Raw genomic sequence first — 23,089 nt, 5'->3', positions numbered from 1 at the left:
CTTTCAGATGAATCTCAGTTATATTAAAATCTCAGTTATATTAAAAAACTGCTTAATGAAGTGAATGGCTTATTTATTTTAAAGTCTGTATAAGTGCATCTATTCATCATATAACTGCTCCACACGGCCCAAGCCTTCTGAAGCAAAGCGGTGCTTTTGTGTAAGAAAAATATCCATATTTAAAACTTTATAGACTAAAATAACTTCTGGCAGATAGCTGTACGCAAGTCGACTTATGGCAAAAGAGTACTTCGCCACTTCTCTTCAGATGGCCTTTATTAATCCCCTGGTGCCGTGTGAAACAGTTATGATGGATGGATACACTTTTATGGAACATAAAGCTGGGAAGAGCCAGGACATTTTTTTATAACTCCAATTTTATTCGTCTAAAAGAAGAATGTCATATGGAGGATTTGAGGGTGAGTAAATCATGAGCTTATTTTCATTGTTGGGTAAACTGACCTGTATGATCTTTCTCTGGATTTCTACACCATATAGGGGGGAGCTGAATGCTAGACAATTTAGGTAGAATTATAGTTATATTAAGCATCCATAAGTAGGCTTTCAGTTCAGTGACATTGGTGGGACATGGAGCCTCTGGCAGAGATTTGACTTTGTCTGTTCGTAGGTCTAACACTTGGGCATATACAAGATGCCCAAAGAAGCATATTTCCTTTAGGATAAATGTGAATTTGTTCCTTTTTAGGATGCAGACAAGAGATAGACTGACAAATGTGTTAATCCCTGTAGCAACCTGTGGTCCTTTGGTTGAAACCTTTTGAGCGCTAAAGTCACTTCAAAGGTAAGGAGAATGTTTGTGAAAATTTACTTGTGGGTGTTGATGGTGAGATCCTGCTTGGAGTTTTTATTCATCACAATCTGCTGGTAGCCATAACTCATGTCTAGCTTTGAAAAAGATGAGCCCCGAGACAAAACTGTGAAGAGGTCTGGTGTTGTCATAGAGAATATCAGACAGCCTTCACTTATGTTGGATGGTGTAGAACTGTCTGATAAAAAATGTAACAATAAGCATATTCGCAGACATCTGCAAAGTGGTGACTCTGTTGCTCCAAGGGGGAAGTTTTATTGGAATTCCTTAATAAGTGAAATAAATTTGGAAAAAAACATGGTTAATTCCTCACAAATACTGTATCTCTAATAAAGCTAAAGAGGTCCATTTTAAACTTTTGCATAACATTTACCCTACAAATTGTTTTATTGCTAAGTTTCGAGATATTGACACATCCTGCAGCTTTTGTAAACAGGACACTGAAACCATTCCTCATTTATTTTTTAATTGTCCAGTTACCAAAAGGTTTTGGGAAGATTTGGGTACTCACTTTCTCCAATCTCAAAATATAACTCACTCTTTTACCCTGAAAGATATTATTTGTTACTTTTGTTACCCAAAAAATGGCACTCTGGAGTTTGTATTAAATTTTATAATCTTAAATGCTAAGTTCTTTATACACAAGCAGAAATTTAATAAGTCTTCCTTATATTTTAAACTTTATATTTTGGAACTTAATATGCTTCTTAAATCACTCAAGCTTGTTAAGAACAAGAAGAATGGAAAACTTCTGTATAAATATTATGACCTATTTCCCGAATCGTCTTAATGTTCTCTTTTTTCTACCTCTATGTATGTTTGTTTTTTTGTTTTTTGTTTGTTTGTTTTATTTCCGGTATGGTATATCTGTATTAATATTTGTTTGTATATTGTTGGTTTTGCACCTTTGTACCCAATATCACCTTCAATAAAAAAAAAAATAAAAAAAAAAAAAATAAAAAAAGAGAGATTTTTTGGGGGTCTTTGGGTCGAATGAGACATTGGCTCCCTCTACTGTTCATCCCCATTTATAGCACAAGAATGCATATGTATCAACGTCTGTGTCACAATTATATCGCAATAATAAAAAAGGAACAATATATCGTGGGATAGTGACAATATATTGTGTATAGTTCATCCAAAATCCAACGTACTGTGAGAATTAGAGTCTCCCACAGACACTTAAGGTCCGGCTTCCCAGGTTTAGAATGAGCTTAGATAAGTCCTTAATTTAATTAGGGCATTTAAGTATCTTTTTTAATGTACCCAAGAAGAAAAAACATCTTGAGACAAAACAATGGCTTTGACATATTTTAAGTGTAAGTTTCTTTAAGTTAAAACTGCTCAAACATGCATTTTAGTTAAATAGTTCACACAAAAACGAATCAAAAATCAATCTCATGTTGTTCCAAACCTGTATGAGTTCCTTTGTTCAAAAGAAGACATTTGGAAGAATGTTTGTAAGCAGTAGAGCAATTCACTTCCATAGTATTTTGTTTCTATGGTAATGAATGGTTGCTCTATATGCTTATTCATCAAAATACCTTCGTTTGTGTTCAGTGTTCAACTATTCCTTTAAGCCTTGTCTGTGAAACCTGGGTTATAGTTTTAAGAGTTTTAGTGTCAGTACTACATTAAACTACTATAATGTTTAATGTAGCTAATGTATAATGGGGGGGGGGAGGGTATTTGTGGGTCCTGATAAAGCCTACATTATTTTAAATATAGCTAGTCAATGACAGAGTGCAAGCACAATAATAGACCTTATAATAATGACATTAATAAATAATAATAATAATGTGACGATAATGTCGCGTGAAAAAATAGTATATTACACTTTCACTTAACATGAGAGCGCATCTATAGCTACCTGATAGCTACCATAAAGAGTAGCCTATATTAAAACGTTGAGATAAAACAGTCTATTGGATACTTGGTATCATTTTGCAGTTTTAGGCTAGTAATTGTATTGCTTTAATAAGCGGTTAAAAAGACATTACACAAAATACATAATTTAATTGGGAATTTACTGACAGTTTCCAGTAGTACAGCGCAGTACTTCCAGGTGAAAAGTCACTTAAAAGTCTCTCAAATATGGCTGCTCCCTTGGAGTTGTTCTGTTGGAAAGGCGACCATGGATTACCTTCAGTAGATGTCGATTGTTTAACTGTGCTGGTAAGAAAAAAACACATCGGTTGGCAGGATATCACATTAGTTTCCTCTGTTTTATGCTTTGCTGTATTTGCCGTAAATGTCTCGTTTGTCAGGAGATGGGAGGTGACTTACAGCACGCGTGATTTGATGGTGCCAGAAATCATACACTATGGGTTCATACTTTAAACACTCTCATATGTCTAACCTTTATGTTAATAATATATAATGAGCGATCGTCCTCCCATAGGTTCAGTGGATGGGGTACACTAATTACAGTAATTTAAAGGGATAGGTCACCCAAAAATGGGTGCTGAACACAAAAGAAGATATTTTGCAAACTGTCGGTAACCAAACAGTTGATGAGCCCCATTGACTTCAATAGATCCAATAACAATTTTTTTGAAATATGTTGTTTTGTGTTGAGCGAGTAAAGTTTTCGTTTTGGAGTGACCTTTCCCTTTTATTTCCACAATGCCACAGCTCAACCATAAAAGCAGAGATGCTGAGTTTTCACATTTACTATAAAACTCATTGTTTTACAAGAAAAAAAAAAAAGAAGACCTCTATATCGTGTGCAGTGTGTCTTTTATCACTTGTCTTTGTTTGTGTGTGCTACTCAGTGTGGATGACGGTAGAGAAAGACAGGATTATCTGCCTGTCCGGCACAGCTGTCTAAACAGCCAACAGTTTGTGTATGCTAGGGAGTAAAGGCTCCCTTACTGCAGATATCCAAACTCCCCAAACACAAAAACAAACAGTAACCGTGAGGTTCTCATGTTTCTCGACAATGACGAAAAATGAAACTTTAGAACAAGGATAATAACTAAAAATTATTTTCAACATGGCCATACAGTGATCCTGCTATTTATTCAGTCTAAGGTTGAACCACTGTAGTCACATGGACCATTTTAACAATGTCTTTACTACCTTTCTGGGCCTTGAAAGCGTTAATTACATTGCTGTCTATGGAGGGGTCAGAGAGCTCTGATTTCATCAGAAATATCTTAATTTTTGTTCCGAAGATGGATTTGGAATGACATGAGGGTAAGTGATTTATAAAAGATTCTTAATTTTTTAGGTTAACTAACCTTTGTTACGTTGAAATAACTTTAATGACTGTTTCTCTATGAATGAATTGCTCTTATGTAACATACACTGTAAAAAGATAACTGTGAAAAATACAGCAACTTGCTGGCAGCAATTACCTTGTAAGTTGCTGTATTTCATTTCCCAGTATTCTTACTGTAAATATAATCGCAGTAACTTTTTAATTACTGTAAAAAAATGTACAGTAATAATCACAGTACTGTATTTTATAATTATACTGTAATCAGGATTACTGCATTAATTTTGTGTACTGTAAAATAAAGACACTGTCACAAATGCCATTTATTTTCTCACTTTTAATTTCAAAAATTCATAAAAAAAATAGTATAGCATAATTTGTTCAATGTTACAATTTATCTGTACATTTTTTATTTCATCACTTTTCTGAACATACAAAAAAACACTTTTCTGAACAAACAAAATCAATATTTATTAAAATGTTTGGATAAAATTACAAATGTATAAAAATGTAATTATTTAAAAACAGCAGGATTTCAAATCTATATATTTTCTGAACATATACATTTTTTTCAATAAGTTAACATTTCTCTGTGAACAATTTATTTCATTTCAGCCCTTTTTTGAGCAAACAAAACAATCAATATGTATTCAAATGTTTGGGTAAAATTACAAATCTATAAAAATTAAATGATTTAAAGGGATTGACTTCCCATTGACTTCCTTAGTAGAAAAAAAATACTAAGGAAGTCAATGGGACCCATCAACTGTCTGGTTACCGACATTCTTCAAAATATCTTTCTTTGTGTTCAGCAAAAGAAAGAAATTCATACAGGTTGAGGGTGAGTAAATGATGACACAATTAAAATTTTTGGGTGAACTATCCCTTTAAAAACAGAAGGATTTCAAACCTGAATATTGTTTTTCTCCAATAATGTTTTTTTTCCATAACTATTATTCTTTTAAAACTTGACCTGGACTTCCTGGGCCTGAGTCTTCTGCCCTGTAGAAGAAGAAATTCATTATTAATGTAAAAGTTTAAAAGTAAGACAGATGGGTTGATGACATACACATAAAGTTTTAAATAAATATTAGTATTTTTTATATGCTTTGTTGGTGGTTTGTGGAGTAGCATCCCCCGGGGCTGATATTTTTTTATAGCTTTACAAAAGATGTAAAATGTAAATGTATTTTCGTTAACACAAACTGTAACATCTGTAAAAATAACAACCTATTTTTAAAAGATAAAATGTAAATATTATGGAGTTGCAACTCGACTCTTATTAGACAGAATTGGTTTCTGTCATTTGCCATTACTTTAATATTTAATAACTGTCTACATAAATATTATAAAATTGTACATGAATATCCCACATTTCTGCCACAATACCATGTTTGCAGTTAGTGATACAACAGTGAAATTTATGTTTGTGAGTTCTGAATGGAAAAGTATTCTAACTGGCTGGTGTTGTCACACAATGTTCCTCCTGTTTTTCATGTCAGTGTTGTTGAATCACCTTGTGTTGACGCTGTAAAACTGCCTGATTTGAAAATGATGCTTGGCAGGCCTAAAGGGATAGTTCACTTTAAAATGAAAATGCTATTATCACATACTCAACCTCAAGTTGTTTCAAATCTGTATGAATTTCTTTCTCCTGCTGAACACAAAAGAGGATATTTTGAAGAATGTCGGTAACCAAACAGTTAACTGGAGCCAGTGACTTCCATAGTATTTTTTTTTTTACTATTATGGAAGTCACTGGCTCCAGTTAACTGTTTGGTTACCAACATTCTTCAAAATATCCTCTTTTGTGTTCAGCAGAAGAAAGAAATTCATACAGGTTTGAAACAACTTGAGAATAAATTTTAAAGTGAACTATCCCTTTAATAGACAAGTTGCTGGCCACCCCTGACTTTCAATCACCATTTAAAGGGATCCCCTGGTGTTGAGACTTGTATGGCTTAATATAACATAAATGATGTCTCTTACTGAATTATGTAGTAGAAAACCCATGAAAGATCTACGTTATTTTAAAAATCGATTTTATATTTGGACCATGGGCGGTGCCATTTTGTTTGCGTTCTAGGTTGATGACGTAGAATGGTTGAACTCCTCAATCAGCTGGCGTTACCCGTAGCTATTTTTACCACAACGCAACTCGAAAATTGTTTCAGAGTTAAACAAAACCAATGAATTCCTTTGTAATTATACTTAAAACACACTCAAACATACATGTGCACACAAACTCACCTACACAAGTCACAAACAGATCGGCGGGCGCGCACACGATCGACAGGCTCTGTCTCACTCGAGATGTTGGGCTGCTCAGTCTCCACGACAGGGGCTGAATCTGAAATCGACCTTATACCCTTAAATAGGGCATTATTTGAAGGGACGGACATTTGTAGTGTTGTCCGACACCATAGTGGACATGTTCGAGTGCAGTCATTCAGTCTCACGTTCACCGCAATAACGAGTGTAAAGCCGATTTACAAACAGCTGTCCGACTTCACGCACTCAAACATACATGTGCACACAAACTCTCTCTCTCACACAGACTCACACACACCCCAACAGATCGGCGCGAACACACACACACACACACACACACACACACACACACACCCCAACAGATCGGCGCGAACACACACACACACCCCAACAGATCGGCGCGAACACACACACGCACGCACTGCGTGCGCGGATACACAACCCTCAATCTATTCCCTGTGTTGATATCCTGTTCAACACATCCTGTTCCCTAGATAGACTGTTGATAGTAGATTAACTAACGTTATAATGCCTAATGTGACCAGCAGAGGGAAATATCTAGGTAGGACGATGGGATAAAGTAACGTGAGGAAGAGAGGCAGGATGTTTTGGTGATGATGCATGCGATTGAGACAGAGCAGTCTGTCAGAGCTAGGTGTGTGTGTGCGCGCCCGCCGATCTGTTTGTGACTGTGTAGGTGAGTTTGTGTGCACATGTATGTTTGAGTGTGTTTTAAGTACAATTACAAAGCAATTCATTGGTTTTGTTTAACTCTGAAACAATTTTCGAGTTGCGTTGTGGTAAAAATAGCTACGGGTAACGCCAGCTGATTGAGGAGTTCAACCACTCTACGTCATCAACCTAGAACGCAAACAAAATGGCGCCGCCCATGGTCCAAACATAAAATCGATTTTTTAAATAACGTAGATCTTTCATGGGTTTTCTACCACATAATTCAGTAAGAGACATCATTTATGTTATATTAAGCCATACAAGTCTCAACACCATGGGATCCCTTTAAAGGTATTCAAGGTAACAATTAAAAGTCTCACCTGGAATTAGTTGTTCTGCCAGTTATACTCGATGAAGTCCCTGATGACCACCTTCCCAGTTTGTCTGCTAATCTGGACCTTTGAATTGCACTCGCTGTGCTCTAGGTTAATTCTGACGAAGAATCTGAAAATAAAAACATTAGGCTATGCATTACCCTATCCAAGAAAAAATACCTATTTTTTTTCTATTGAATCAGTAACAACTAGAGATTTTTGGAATGTAAGTGCAAGATGCTTTATATGTGAAGTAACCCTTAATATTGGCATCTATTATGTATGTCGAGCTTGGATCTTACCGAGCATGATGAGTCTGGGAGTGTTTGGCAGGAAATCTGAGCCTCAGCGTTTGCTTAGGTGGAAGTTTCTTGTAACACAAAATAAAACGAAAACACAGTTTTAGAAATCACAAGTTCAATATTCATAAGAGAAAGTGTGTGGCAATACTGTAAAAAATTACAATTTCAAATAATTTTTATTTAAAGCTAACGTAGCTACTATTTAATAAAATAAAAGACGTTATAAATGTAATTTCGCCAGATAGGCTAAGACAAATATTAATACAATATATGCTTCTAAAAGTCGGGAATGGCACTCTATTAACAATCTAACTTATAGGTTCTGCAGCTTGAAGGCAATGAAGTTCAGAAAAATCATGAAATTATTAAGAATATGTTAAGTAACGTAGCAGATAACGTTACCTCTAGCTGGCTGCGTTTTCTCTGCCCGCTTAACTTCAATGTCTGATTCCTCAGGCGGCAACAGCAAGCAAGAGAAAAGAAACGAGAGATTATTAAACGGCTACCGCGCCAATAAATACAAAAAATTACACCATTTTAAATTAATGTCATTTCCCAATGCTAACGTTAGTCTTTAATCAAATTAAAGACGTTAAAAATGTAATGTTGCCGGATAAGACAAATCTTAATACAGTACAGCGCATGCATGCTCCCACAAGTTTGAATAGCATTTTACCAATCTAGTTTCTGGGGGTTTCCATTCAGAAAAATCACGATTAATCACTATGAAAAATATGTTAAGTTAGGCCTAACGTACATACCTCAGCTGCGTTTGCTTTCAGCTCGAGACCGTCGAGAGTCGGCAGGCTTTGGCTCACTGCCTCACGCGCATGTGGTGACAGGAAAAAAAGCGATCACATTATGTGACGGATCAGCACCAAAACAGATCACATCCACAATTTAATTTTTATTTAACAATACTATCCTTCTATAAATTAATGACGTTATCAAATGTTGCCAGACTAGAAAATATATCGAAATCATGCAGAAATATTTGTGGAAATAAAATTATAAAATGCACACACAGCATGAGACGAGTTTACTAGAAAGTGTGCCGCTCATTACTCTTTTCTCTCTCAGTGCACTCTTAAAGTTGAACAAACAGTTGACTTTACAAGAGTAAACTTTGGAAATACATTATGTTACCTTTCTGAAGTAAAAATTCGGATGAAAGTGGGGAATCTCGTAGCTTTCCTTGGCTGAAAAAAAAATATTCTAGAAAATGCTGTATTGTGATTCACAGGAGAGAAAAAAAATACTGTAGAATTTACTCGCCATTGAAAAAAGACCATGATGCTTTGCAGATCTACAGCAACATGCTGTATACAGGTTCTACAGTAAGTATTTTCTCATTTTACAGTAATAATGCTGTGAAAACTACAGATATTGGTTACAGTGTACGAGGGAATTATACAAATTAGGTAATGCCACAAATGTAGTCTAAGTCAGTCACAACATTAGTGCTGAATACGTTTTCGCCGCACTGGTTTTGAGTGATGCGTTTGTGTAGAATGCGATCAAAGCAAGTGAATTTGAATTGCTTTGAATAACCCTTTTTAATGGCAAAACTACACCCAAATACAACTGAAGTCTGTGTTAACTCTGTATTGCAGTGCCAAACTTGTACAGTGTGAAACTATGTTGTGAGACATTCATTAGCCTCATATTTATGTGCTTTGGACAGTCACTGAAACCTGCATGTTGTATAAACAGAAGGTACCTTAATAGGAAAAATGCCAAATGATGACACAAAACATGACGACTGGTGTGGGGAGACCAAGTTTCATTCTTAATACCTTTAACATAGAGCTGCTTGATTCTGGATAAATTGAGAATCACATTTTAAAAAGAAAAAAATTGAGATCTGCATAGATAATTACACATCATAACTAGTTTAAGTGTGAAAAGTCTCACTTTGTTTTATTTATTTATTAATTTGTCATAGCCTAAATGCTCAAACGTGTTTTTGCTGTTGTTGCTCTGTGGTATAAGTTATAGAGGCAGCAGAGGTTTTTGCAATGGTGATGACTTTCCTCTCTGATCTCGTCACAGAGGCTCGACTCTCCAGTTGCCATATATTGTTATTGTTATACCAGTTATATTGATTAGAGTAAAGATTTATGTGCTGAGCAAGAGAGCTATATTTGAAACATTTTAGGCAGTTGTCACTTTGGAAATTGTTTTGGTTTAATAGGTTAGATAAAACTATTTAAAAAGTAAAAGGCCAAAAAATTATCTAAGGGATGCAAAATGAGGAATGCACAATATTGGATCAACTGGATTGATATTTTTCAACTAATTTTGGCTGATAATTATTTGTTTTACGTACGTGATATACTGATTTAAAAAAAAAAATGCTTTCGTTTTTTCATTCTGCTGTCTGATTTCTAATGTCTCTACTAAAAGGATACTTATTAAAGATAAATAAATGTTAATAAAGTTATTTTGAAAGTAGTATAATACAGAGTATATTAAAAGCTCTAAAAGAACTAATAAATTCAGTAATTTTTCACCCCAGACAGATGCAGTTGTTATCCTAGTCTTACCAGGCTCTCGCACATTTAATTTGTACACTGAAATCTGGCCAGACTTCACATTCTCATCAAATCTTCTGTCCAATCAAATGCTGTCTAGAATCTAAAGCCCGCCCCCAATGCTTCTGAAGTTGCGGCTGAAATTGATCAGTTTTTATCACATTTACCAATTTCTATGTAGTGAACAACACTTAGCACACTATATATGTGGTAGGAAACGATTCAGTGTAACTCAAACTGAGTCAAACTGAATCTGTGTATTTACGAAACACTATTGGCTGTTTCAAAAAAGGGGAGGAGCCGCTAATAGCTGGAGCCATTTCAGGGGAAATTACGTCAACACATTGAATAATGCGGCACATTTCAAGGCACTTCAGTGGGCCTTTAAATATTTATTGTATCATCCGATGTTGTATCGATAATGTCATGCATCCCTGTTTTAAAGCAGAGGTGAATTCTGTAATTTTGTTTCATACTGCTTTTTGTTGAACACATGAATTTCTGCATTAATATTTCTGCAAAAAATATTTAGTTTTTAATCTAAAGTGGCTTGCAATGCATTGGTGCTACACTTTAAAAAACAACACAAAAAAAACATAGTTCATGCATTCCCTGGGAATCGAACCTATGATGTTGCTGTTGATAGCGCAATGCTCGTTTGAGCTCGTTTGAGCATAAGTGTCTAGTTTATATAAATAATATTTTTCAGTCTGGTTAAATGTGGTCTTTTTTTATTGGCCTAAGCAAGTACAACCACACTATGCATGAAGGTCCACCCCCAAACCTAGCGTGGAGGCCCACCCCTCAGTGGGCCTTAAACAGATTGTAAAAATGTACAAATGAGACTGAGTTTTGCAACCAATTCACCAAAATGCTAAATAGTTGCAAAGTTACATATGAAGTTGTTCATAAGTCTTTTGCAGGGATGGGTCGCAGTGGTTGAATGCCAATAGCATTTTGAAACATGCTTTGAGATCCCTGCATTCTGTTCCAATTCATTGCATTCCATCCAGCTTTTCTAATACACAAATGCATATTTCCCATGGCTAGGCCGTATTTTGAGGTTAGTCATACAGGTCTATTATAACATATAGCATATAGTTTCATATTGCAGAACCCTCTAAACACCACATAGAAAATAAATAAATAAAATAAACTATGTTCAAAACTATTGCTCACTTAAATTTTTTTTTCTCATTTTCTCAAATTTGAGTTTGACTTGATGTACCAACATAACTAAGAGTGAAATTAAAAATTCATTTAAAATATAGGCATAAGACGTTAAAAAAATATCGATACACACAGACATATAGAATGACTTAACTTCACACATTCTAGAACATATTTTTGAACGGTTGTGAAGTAGTTAAACAAAATACCTACACCAAGAGCTTCCATTCAGAGCCCCATTGGCTCAGACCGCAACATAAATGTGCAGACGACGTTAGAAAAACATGAATGAAGATTTTAAGACCAGTAGCACATGGATGGGTTGGGCGGCTGAGATTGAAAGACATGAGCATTAGTTTAACTGCATCCAGACGTTTTCTCAGGGCACTTCTCACATTACCAGTAGTGCTTGCAGCCATTCAACTCGTAATCTTAAAGATGTTCTACTTACTGGCTTCACCTTTTACTGTCCAATTTACATTATTCGTTTCTGTTAAAAACACACTATTACACTTACTCTCTTAGTTTTCCATAAACAAAGAAAAGATAACACTATGAATTATTTTCCTGCTAAATGCCTTCTCAGCACGGCTGTCAAGAGCCACAAACCACACTGGAATTTACAGAGCAGCAGTGCTGCTGTTTGATGTCCTTTAATAGTTCTTCGGTGACTGGTTGGAAACGAGAGACTACATCAGGTCTCTCTCATCTGATCTTTCCTTCTTACCTTCATCTTTGCTCAGGGATGTGACTTTCATAAATTTGAGGAACGTGCGTGTGCGAGCTATGTTTGGCGTCTTCATGTTCAGTTTAATGCAGCTGACTGGAAAATGTTGTTTACTAACAGAGCTTGGCGTGAGTCCAGCACTTGATCTCCCCCATTGGCAAACATAAGACCCTCCCAGGCACTAACTCAAGTCAGCACATTTTTGGACGGCACAATTAGTGACTTACCCGCCGAGCCCCAGAGAAATGTCTCGATAGCAATGTAGCAAATACATTTCAGCTTCTTGGAGTAAACACTGATTTGCTGTTCTTTTATTATTATAAAATATAGCTTTTTAAAAAAAAATTACATATACATTTTTTTCATAAATTGCTTGGCTCTAGTTTTAGATGCTTGACATATATTAGGGTCAATGACACAATGTTAATTTTTGCTCAATACATTAAAATGCAATTCACAAAAGGTTTATTCATTGTAGTAGACTAAAGCTAAAAACATTTTAACAAATTATTACTTGAAATGAAATGAACATGGTTTGAGATTAAATATAATTGAACAACTTTAGTCAACTAATTGCCAAGGCAACATTTCTCATTTTCTTTTTTTCATTGAGTGTAACTTGATGTAATAGCACTAAAAATTAAACTGAATTTGAAATTTCAAACTAGACAGAGTAGATGATTACAAAAATAGTAAACATTGCAAAAAAAAACTTGTGGTATCAATGATACTAAAATAACTTGATTCACACATAAAATGTATTTTTTTTGGAGCAAAATTTAATAAATTAAGTTTTTAGGGTGGATACAACTTTGCTGACATTTAATGGGAAAAAAAGAAAAACCTCAAAAGTGACTTTTTGAAAGAGAATTTTACATAATTGTTAGTTTTTAATGTAAAACATGTTTTGAGGCCAGTTTTTCTTCTTCTTTTTTTCCAAATTACAACATAATTATTGTAAGTCCAGAGGATACTTTACAAATGGTTATCATACTTTGCGCAAACTAATTATTTTTATGTGAAAAACTATTTCTCTGTAGATAAATGATTCAGATTGTACTTCCAGAACAACAATGTTGCATACTTTTCTTTTTTTGTTTGTATCTTGGCATGAATTAATAGCATGAGTTAATTCCATGTTTTCTTTCTTATTTTTCTCTAAGGCCTATGCCAAGTTTGCTGGTGCCCCTCTTAAAGTTCACAAAATTACCAACCCATGGAGAAGCCCTACAGGTGAGTTTACCACTGCAGCAAGTACAGCAAGACTGCAGTTGTCATCTGACACATTCAAGCTGTTAAAGTGAGCTACTGCCATGGACTGAAGACTGTATGAGGGAACCTTAGAGTGCTCATTATACCCTCTTTCAGTTTGGGTCAGAGTTCAATAGGTCATGTGTCAAGCCTCCATGACTCCTGGAACCCTGTGTGGAGAGTGTTTAATTTGAATACACTTGCACTTAAAGGAGATGTGAAAGTGATCCAGTAATCTAGTAGTGGTGGCTTTGGGAGTGGCCTCGTAGGGCAGCAAAGCATTCTGTGAAATGTTTCCGAAGATGAACGGAATTTCCTCTCTCAAGACCCAAAAAAGTTAAAGACATCCACTAAACAAAGTCCATCTCACTACAGTGGTTCTACAATAATTTTATGAAGCGACGAGAATAGTTTTTGAAAGCAAAAAACAAATAAAATAACGACTTGTATCGTGATGGCCGATTTCAAAACACTGCTTTCTGAAGCATCGAAGTGTTATGAATCAATGTATCGAATCAGCGGTTCGAATCATGAATCGGTACGCTGTTTCATAAAGCTCTAGTTTCAGGAAGCAGTGTTTTGAAATCGGCCCATCACTATATAAGTCGTTATTTAGTTAGTTCAGTTTTTTTGCGCACAAAAACTATTCTTGTCGCTTCATAAAATTATTGTAGTACTGTAGTAAGATGGACTTTTTAAAAATGTCTTTAGTACCTTTTATAGGTCCTGAGAGAGGAAATGTCATTGCGGCCAATGGTGGACTTTCTGAGCCATTGGATTTCAACAAAAACTTTTTCTTTTTTTAAAGATTTTTTCAACAAAAAAAATTGAGGAGGACCTCCTTTTTTTGAGGAGGTCTTACGGGTGTCAAACGGCATGAGGGGAAGTACTTAATTACAGAATTTAATTTTTTGGGTGAACTAACCCTTTAAAGGAGTACTTCAGTGCTGTGAAGATGAATCTGTATTTAAACTGGGTCATTAATGTAGTAGTAAAGTGAAATTATTTTTTTATTTGGTGCTTTCTAGACTGAGAAAAGACTGAAAATGCATTTGTCTGAAAGACAACAATTCCCAGAATGCTTCCCTGCCCTACGAGGCCACTCCCAAAGCCACCGCTACTGGATCACTTTCACTTTCCCATCACAACCGCGTTCATCTTCATAAAATCAGTTCAGTTAGAGAACAGACACTGCAATTAAAAACTGAACGTGTCTGTTCAATATAATGTGATTTAGCCGCTGAGGGAGTGTCACAGCCCAAACTCTGCAGGAGTCAGATTACATTGACAGTCATGGACGAGCTTGTGATGAGAGCTGAGGTAAATGCAACCGCGCTCACAGCCTAGATTCACAGCGCATGTTCAGTCTGTTGCGTTTTCAGTTCATGCCTTTCATAGGAATTAATTTGAGAAGTTTAAACGCACACTTTGCTCCGCCTGCCGCACCGTTTACATGAATGCCTGCAGCTGCGAGCTGAGCTGTGAGTGAGATCCCATCCCCCATACGCAGGTTGAAAACATGCGGAAATGGCTCTCTCTGCTGGCTGTAGTCTTTAACCTCTGGCCAAAAATTCCTCCGATGACGCAAATATCGCCAATTTGCGTCATCCAAGGAATTTTTCCAGAAATAAAATGCATAAATCTCTTGTCTCAGGGGGATATGAGGGGGGGGGAGCACAATCATTCGAATATACTCCAGGGTTTCTACTGATACAAAGCCATATGCTAATCGCTGAAGTAATCCTTTAAGGCAGTGTGTTACATTTTTCTGAAATTTTCTCCAGTATAGGGGTTAACTTGCAAACGATTTCCTCCTCCAACAGGTACACTGCCTGCTCTGAAGACTAGGGAAGAAGGAAGCATTTCCCAAACCAGTAAGATCATCATTCATCTCCGGAAACAGGTGAACGACACCACCCCACCCCATTAACCCCTCTTTAACCCTCAGAGGCTAACAAACTTTGGGGGCAAGATAAACTCTGTCTATCTTTCACACACACTTAACAGGTGAGGATTAGAGCCTAAAGCTTCTCAGCATCTAAATCAAGATCTGCATCCTCAGAAAACAGGTGAAGGATTTCCCTTAAACCAGTTTGTGAGCAGATGCTAAGTAGATTGTGAAAGGGTGCTGAGTGATGTAATGACAGCTGTTCTGAAGCTCTTTTAAAAGGAAGTTGTTAATGACAGTAAATATATTTTCTGAGGATTATGTGACCCTAAACACTGGAGTAATGGCTGCTGAAAATTCAGCTTTGCTATCTCAAAAAATGTATTACATTTTACACTATATTTAAATAGGAAATGGGTATTTTAAATTGTAGTAATATTTTTCAATATTGTTGTTTTACTGTATTTTTATCAAATATAAGCATCCTTGGTTATAGAAACATCTTACTAATCTTAAATGGTACCTCATAATTCATTTCTGCTAGTTTATGTAGAGAAAAAGCAAGTATAAGTCGGTACACTGATGGTCTTATTTGATAATATAACAATAACCCATTATTTACAATACTGAATACATCTGTATGCTGATAATAACTATAATTCAAAAGGTTGGTTACCTGACATACAAACGGAAATCCACCCAGAAAACCTGGCAGATTTTTTAAAAGAGAAGCTTCTATTTAAATTTTAACTTCATGTTTCATATCTAGGGTTAAGTTATTCTTAGCAGGACAAACATTTGCAAGCAGAGATGTGCACAGGATTTTTGAAGGGCAGTTGCTCTGAACTAAAAAAAAAGGGGCACCCAACCCCTTTTTTTTTAAAATATTTTTTTAATTTTTTTATTTATATTATTATTATTATTTTGTATCTAGGCCTATGTGAAATTCTGCATCCATTGTATTGATGTTTTTTATTTTTTTATTTTCCACCTCCAAAGGGCAACGTGAGTCGAGAAGGGCATACGGGCAGTTGCCTGGGCAACCTGAGCAACCCCCCTGTGCACGTCCCTGTTTGCAAGACATTTTAAAAGAGTACCTGACAGGTTGTCACTTTTCACTTTTTAATTATAGAAAATAATTCCGACTTGGTCATATTAGTTGTCGTAACTGTCGTTAGACTGAGCGCGGTTTCCCAATAACAGCTTCTGGTTTGTTTTTTAAAGGCGGTGGGTATGGCTTGAGCGTTTATAGCTTGTTAGCGGTGAACTAAGAGCATGCACAGCATGTCCGAGTTACTCCCATGAGAGAACTCTGGAAATTGACTTATTTTATTGTTTAACTTTTCTCATTACATCCCTTTAATCCTTGAGAGAGTTTTTGGCAGTGTGGAAGACATTCAGAGATGTCTAAACACATCACGGTCAGTTACATTAACTGCTAACAGTCACATTAACAACTGATGTTATTTTGCAGCTGCTCCTTTGATTGATAGTCACTGCTTATTTCACCTATACAGTAGATGAAGAACATGGTATTATTCAATGCAAATGTGATGAGTGCTTTTAAAAGTTGCAGTTAAATAATGGTCTCTTGTGTTTCAGAAGTACAATGCAGACTATGACCTATCAGCAAAGGAGGGCGCAGATACGCTTGCCTTTGTCTCCCTACTGGAGGAAAAACTGCTACCTGCACTGGTGAGGAGAAAATAAGGGTGTTTCCACACCTGTTAAAGAACCTGGCACATTTTCACCATTAGTCCAGTTCATTTAAGAATATATGAACACTGCAATGCTTGGATCTGCACCGAAATAAATCGGTCTGAGAACGCCTGAATGAGTTGGGCTGTGTTTATCAAAAGTGTTGTGAGCTAAGTTGATCGTAGAGACAGTTTGTTGCAATGGATCTATGATCATTTTGAAAAATGCAGCTGTGGTCTCAGCCCATTTAAAAACAAAACTGGAGTGGTTTGCTTGTGGAAAGAAAGCAATCCGACCCAACGCACCAAAATTCTGAAGTTTACTAGGTGTTTAGCTAGCATCTCAAAGAGATGTGCTATAATTGCTCTGTGGAACAGTGTCGAACCACAGATTTTAGGAGTGTGTTTATGGGAATTTTTGACTACTCTTCTAGAAGCACATCTGTGAGGTCAGGCACTGATAGACGAGAAGGCCTTGCTCGCAGTCTACGCTCTAATTCATCTCAAATGAGTTTTATCCGGTTGAGGTCAGGACTCGTTGCAGGCCAGTCAAGTCCTTTTACTCCAAACCCTCTCATCCATGTCTTTATGGACTTTGCTTTGGGCACTTGTGTGCAGTCATGTTGGAACAGGAAGGGGCCATCCCCAAAACTTTTCCCACAAAGTTGAGAGTAGGAAATTGTTCAAATTGTCTTGGTATGCTGAAGTGTTGTGTTCCTTTACTGGAAAACAACCCCACTCCATAATCTCCCCTCCACCAAATTTTACACTCGGCACAATGCAGTCATGCAAGTACCGTTCTTCTTGCAACCGCTAAATCCAGACTAGATTGTCAGATAGAGAAGTGTGATTCGTCACTCCAGAGAACACGTCTCCACTGCACTAGAGTCCAGTGGCAGCGTGCTTTACACCCCTGCATCCAACGCATTGCACTTGATGTAAAACTTGGATGCAGCTGCTTCATGGAAACCAATTCCATGAAGCTCTCCATGCACTGTTCTTGAGCTAATCTGAAGGCCATACGAAATATGGAGGTCTGTAGTTATGGACTATGCAGAAAGTTGACGAATTCTGCGCAGTGTGTCCTACCACTTTGTGGCTGAGTTGCTGTTGTTCCCAATGGCTTCCACTAACAGTTAACCCGTGAAATTATTATAAAATTATGAAATTATATCCCGGTACCATGTTTGAATTCACTGAGCTCCTGAGTTTGTAGAAGCATTCTGCATGCCTAGGTGCTTGATTTTATAAACCTGTGGCCATGGAAGTGATTGGAACACCCGTACTCAATGATTTGTAGGGGTGTCCCAATACTTTTGGTAATATAGTGTACATTACTGTTTCTCATCGTTACAAAGTTCTTTCTCTTTGCACAGTCAATTGTACTCTCTTTATAATGAAAATGCTGATGTTTGACTGTCCCCCTGCGGACATCTGGCATGTTTACTCATGTGCCGAACATCCTATTTTCATCTTTAAAACTGTAAAAGCTACATTAAGAACCTAATTGAACTGTGAAACTTCATATGTTCCTGAACCATTCTGTCTGGGTAGGTCTACACACTGTGGATAGATTCAAAAAACTATGTGGATGTTACACGGGGCTGGTATGCAGAAAACATCCCCTTCCCTCTCAACTTCCTGCTACCCAACCGCATGCACAGCCAGCAGCTGGAGAAGTTGAGACTCGTGAGGGGAGACCCAGTCCTGGAGCCCGGTGAACAGCTGGAGAAAGAGGTGAGAGGAGAAGAACAAGCACTGAAGATTTGTTCTGTTAATTTTAAAATCTTGATGTCATACACATTTATAAGGAAGGAAATGTTAAAAAGAAAGGTTTGACATGGAAAAACAATACAATCAATACATTCTACATATACAAAAAAACAATACAATCTGTTCTAAACTTTGGAATCATTAAGATTTAACTGCATGAAGAATTACATGCAAAATGAGAATTCAGCCATAAATTACTCACTGTCATGTTGTTCTAAACCTGTAAGACTTTCGTTCATCTTCGGAACACAAATAAAGATCTTTTAAATTAAATATGAGAGCTTTTCACTAAGCAAAGACTACCACTTTCAAGTCCCAGAAGATAGTAAAGTCATCATAAGATTATCTCCAATGCGTGTTCTTGAGAGCACCAAGACGCATGCGTGTTGTTGATGCGAGAGTAGATGTGGATGTCGGAAAATGGATTTAAGATTAATATTTAGTAAATAAAGTGGTGAATTGTTTTTTTTGTTTTTTTGCACAAACAAAGTACTTGCGTTGTTGTGAATTAAATAGTAATAATGTTTAATTCATTGTCTTCAATAATAACAGAAACGGTTTTGTCAAAAATTTGTCATCCTTTTCCTAAACTTCAGTAAACAGTTTATTTTAATTCAAGTTGTCAGTGGTCATTATTGCTTTGCTAAGAAGAAAAGACATTACACGCGTTGTTTCATAAAATTAAGGTTTAATCACATGAATTACTTTAATGATGTCTTTACTACCTTTTTGGGGCTTATTTGGGGACAATAAAACACAAAATTATTATAATTGTTTTAAACATTGATAATAATCATATTAGAATGATTTCTGAAGAATCATGTGACACAGAAGACTGGAGTAATGATGCTGAAAATTCAGCTTTGGCATCACAACCTCATTTAAATATTTAAATACAAAATGGCCATTTTAATTTGTAATAATATTTAATGGTATTACTATTGAATGTATCAAATGAATGCAGCTTTGGTGAGGTTAATAGACTTCTTTCAAAACCATTAAATAACCTTACCGTCCCCTAACAATATACTACCATCTTTGGTCCTGTGCACACTATTCTAAAGATATTTCAACTAATGTATCTGAAACTGCACAAACTAGTTGGTAATGTTAACCAGTTTCTACTAAGCAATTCAACCATTATTTTAGGCGACTGTAACAGGCAATTCAACCTTTTTAAAAAGCTTTCACTATTTAAAAGTGTAGTTTAACACAATTCAATGCAAAAAAGTTATAATGTATGCTCAAGTAAAATCTTATCCAACTTTGTCATTAAGGCCTGGTTTCACAGACAGTGCTTAAACTAAGCCAGGATTATGCCTTAGTTCAGTTAGGACATTTAAGTGCCTTACAATATTGTACATCTTGAGACAAAACAGGGGCACTGACATATTTTAAGATAAAACAACTTTGTTAGAGCAGCTCAGGCATGCGTATTAGTCTGAGACCAGGCTTGAGCCTTGTCTGTAAAACCGGGGGTAAGAGATTATTTTTGCTCATCTCAATGCAAGCTGCTACATTCAAACCATGAGAACATGAGAGCAATTTCTATATGTGGGCTTTGTTTTTGACAGTCTCTTGGTGGTCTGCATTTGTTTCAAAGACACATTCTGCAGGATCTCCATCATACCATATGTTTACACAACATAGAAAGAATTGGGTCAGATGACTCATTGCCATGGCAACATGTCTTCATGTTATCACTGCTTTGTTGGGTTTAGAGGAAGGCTATGGAAAAGAGTGTGTAATTAATTTAGATTTTATGAGCAAAGACAGATGTACATGTCCTTTTTACACACACAAAAAATGGCAGAAGTTTTTATCGATCAACTTTGTGTTTGTGTTTCTGCTCTGCAGCTTTATCGTGATGCATTTGAATGCATGACCCTCCTATCGCAGAGACTGGGGTCACAGAAATTCTTCTTTGGAGACTCGTAAGCAACACCAATTGTGTGTAATTGCATAATTTGTGTATGTATGTGTTTGTGTGAGGGCGTGTAGATGTGACCATGATATTTTGTGTGCTTCCAGTCCCTCATCGCTGGATGCATATGTGTTTGCACACCTGGCTCCTCTGTTGAAGATCAAATTGCCTAATGGAAAGCTCCAGCAGCACCTCAACTCTCTGAACAACCTGCAGCAGTTCTGCTCCAACATCCTTGTACTCTACTTCCCCTCTGATACACGAGGTGGATATTGTTGTATTATATTGTTACAAAGATTTTGATTTATTATTGTTATTATTCTTATAAGGAGTATTGTTCATTTAATTATTATTAAAGGAAGTGTATGTAAGATTTTAGCCAAAACTAGTACTGCAGTCACTTTTAAATGACTGTAGAGCGGTGTATCCCCTCTCCCCCTCCCCCCTGACTCGAGGTTGCCAGATAGGCTGCAGGAACGTTTGCAGCTGTGGTAACTAGAGCAAATCTGGCAACCCGGATGCCGAAACACTACTGACTTCGTTATTGATAGATAGGTGGAGGGCGGAGCTTCAGGCCAAAACACATGTCAGCATCAACATCAGCTGAGGGCTGCAACAACAACTTTTAAATTAAATGACAATATCCTGGCCGGACTACTGTTGTCAGTGATATAAGTATTTGAAATTAACATGATTTCTTAATTTCTAGTCACATATCAGGGCGATTTTGTGATTAATAGAAATACATTTCTTACATACAGTTCCTTTAACAACAATAATCATATTAAATTAATAATTTAATCTAAGGTTAATTGAAATTAACAATAAAAAATACTATTAATAATAATCATATTTTTTTAAATTAAGGAAAGTTTTTGTCATTCATGTTATAGTATGATCCTTAATCAAATTAATAATAATAATATTTATTATTATTTATTTAAATTAACAATTTAAATTAAATATAGTAGAAGTATATTAATTTAAATTATTAATTGTATTATTGACAACACTAATACTACTAATAATACTTTTATAAATCATTAAAAGTAAAGATGTACATTATGAATAAAATGCCATTAAATATTATGAAAAATAAAAAAACTTCCATAATTTAATTAATAATAATAACCTTATAATTTAATAATAATAGTTTAATAATAATACAACTATTTGTAGTAGTAAATATTTTATATATATATATATATATATATATATATATATATATATATATATATATATATATATATATATATATATATATATATATATATATATATAAAATGAATATTATATAAATACCAAAAAACTAAATTTAATGTAATGCATCATTATTATTATTATTACTAATCATAATTAATATTTTAAATTAATTTATTTTTTTATACCGTTCTAAAAAATATTGTGAAAATAAACTAAATGAAGTTTGATCTGAGGCTCCTTTTATGACCTCTGATTGTGTAAATGCAAAGTGAACTGGACTAACCCTTAACCATTTTGCTCAATCGAACCAAATTAACGTTTACCTTCCTCTTTTTCAGAGGCACAAGGTCGCAAGATTCATGTTCAGCCTGATAGCAGCGACTACGACAATGAGCCCCACAAGCGCCGTAACCAAATTCTTTCCATTTTGTTTGCGGTGGGATCCATGCTGGGTTACGCCATTCTCACTGGGATTGTTACGATTAGGCGTGAGCGGCCGCAGCTGAAGAACTCTAGCCATGATGAGGAGGATGAAGATGACGAGGACTAATTGCAAAAGGAACCATGGAATGGGTGCCATTAGGGATAAGCAGTGCACATTCTAGCTCACCTGCCATTCAGAGCGGAGCTGCACATACCATTACCTCAGTTCTTTTTAGTGTCCCATCATGCACGAGTGCCCTCTGCCAGAATCGCTCGCTTGATGTAGCCTCAAGTGAGCCCCATATTGGTGCTTTTCCTTTTATTTTTTTATTATTGTTAATATAATTGTTACTTGAATAGTTATTATTCTACTGTGATCTGTAATTTTGTCAGGTCTTTCACAGACAGGAATTTTAACTTGATTTTCAGGTCATTAAACGATATCTCACAGTTTTATCTCCTGGTCTGCTTTCAAGTAAACATGCCACTTCAAAAACATTCAACCTGGGAACGATTAAGCACATTTACATCAGCATTCTTAACCTTTTTAAGTTTAATAAGCCGTTAATACATGTGGTCATGTAAAGTGTTTTACCCGTTTTCCTTTATCGGAACAAGGTTATAAATGGCTTAAGCATAAACTGATCAATGTAGATAGATTTTTGCCACTTCCCCTGATTTTGCCCAGCAAGTAAACACATGAACCTTGTTTTGTCAGCCTATTCAAGTGCGCATTAATATAAGCTTTTTCAAAATGGATATGAACACGGGTTTACTAGAGTCACTACAAGTCTAGTCAATCACATTAATATGATTATGAACATGTAACGT

At 35.8% G+C, this 23,089-nt stretch overlaps 1 protein-coding gene and 1 long non-coding RNA gene across 2 annotated transcripts; one reads left to right on the top strand and one right to left on the bottom strand.

Annotated features, from left to right (window-relative positions):
- The first annotated feature begins 2,859 nt into the window (after window positions 1-2,859).
- On the top strand, window positions 2,860-22,708 carry mtx1b (metaxin 1b). Its single transcript, XM_067426279.1, has 8 exons — window positions 2,860-3,004; window positions 13,263-13,332; window positions 15,174-15,253; window positions 16,841-16,933; window positions 18,490-18,672; window positions 20,566-20,642; window positions 20,740-20,897; window positions 22,174-22,708. The coding sequence occupies exons 1-8, from the start codon at window positions 2,924-2,926 to the stop codon at window positions 22,383-22,385; spliced, it is 954 nt and encodes a 317-aa protein (XP_067282380.1). The 5' UTR covers window positions 2,860-2,923; the 3' UTR covers window positions 22,386-22,708.
- On the bottom strand, window positions 4,522-8,505 carry LOC137048221 (uncharacterized). Its single transcript, XR_010899344.1, has 4 exons — window positions 8,071-8,505; window positions 7,669-7,736; window positions 7,373-7,496; window positions 4,522-5,051 (listed from the first exon to the last, which is right to left on the bottom strand). It is a non-coding gene; the product is annotated as an uncharacterized lncRNA (long non-coding RNA).
- Window positions 22,709-23,089: the final 381 nt, after the last annotated feature.

Source organism: Pseudorasbora parva, chromosome 19 (genome assembly GCF_024679245.1).
Source record: "Pseudorasbora parva isolate DD20220531a chromosome 19, ASM2467924v1, whole genome shotgun sequence".
Taxonomy (NCBI): Eukaryota; Metazoa; Chordata; class Actinopteri; order Cypriniformes; family Gobionidae; genus Pseudorasbora; species Pseudorasbora parva.
Note: the sequence above shows the minus strand (reverse complement) of the source record. Positions and strands in the feature narration are given on the sequence as shown.

Coding starts and splice junctions, on each gene's coding strand:
- mtx1b (XM_067426279.1), top strand. CDS start 2,924: ATGGCTGCTCCCTTGGAGTTGTTCTGTTGGAAAGGCGACCATGGATTA. Junction 15,254..16,840: donor TCATTCATCTCCGGAAACAG/GTGAACGACACC, acceptor CTTGTGTTTCAG/AAGTACAATGCAGACTATGA. Junction 18,673..20,565: donor GTGAACAGCTGGAGAAAGAG/GTGAGAGGAGAA, acceptor TCTGCTCTGCAG/CTTTATCGTGATGCATTTGA.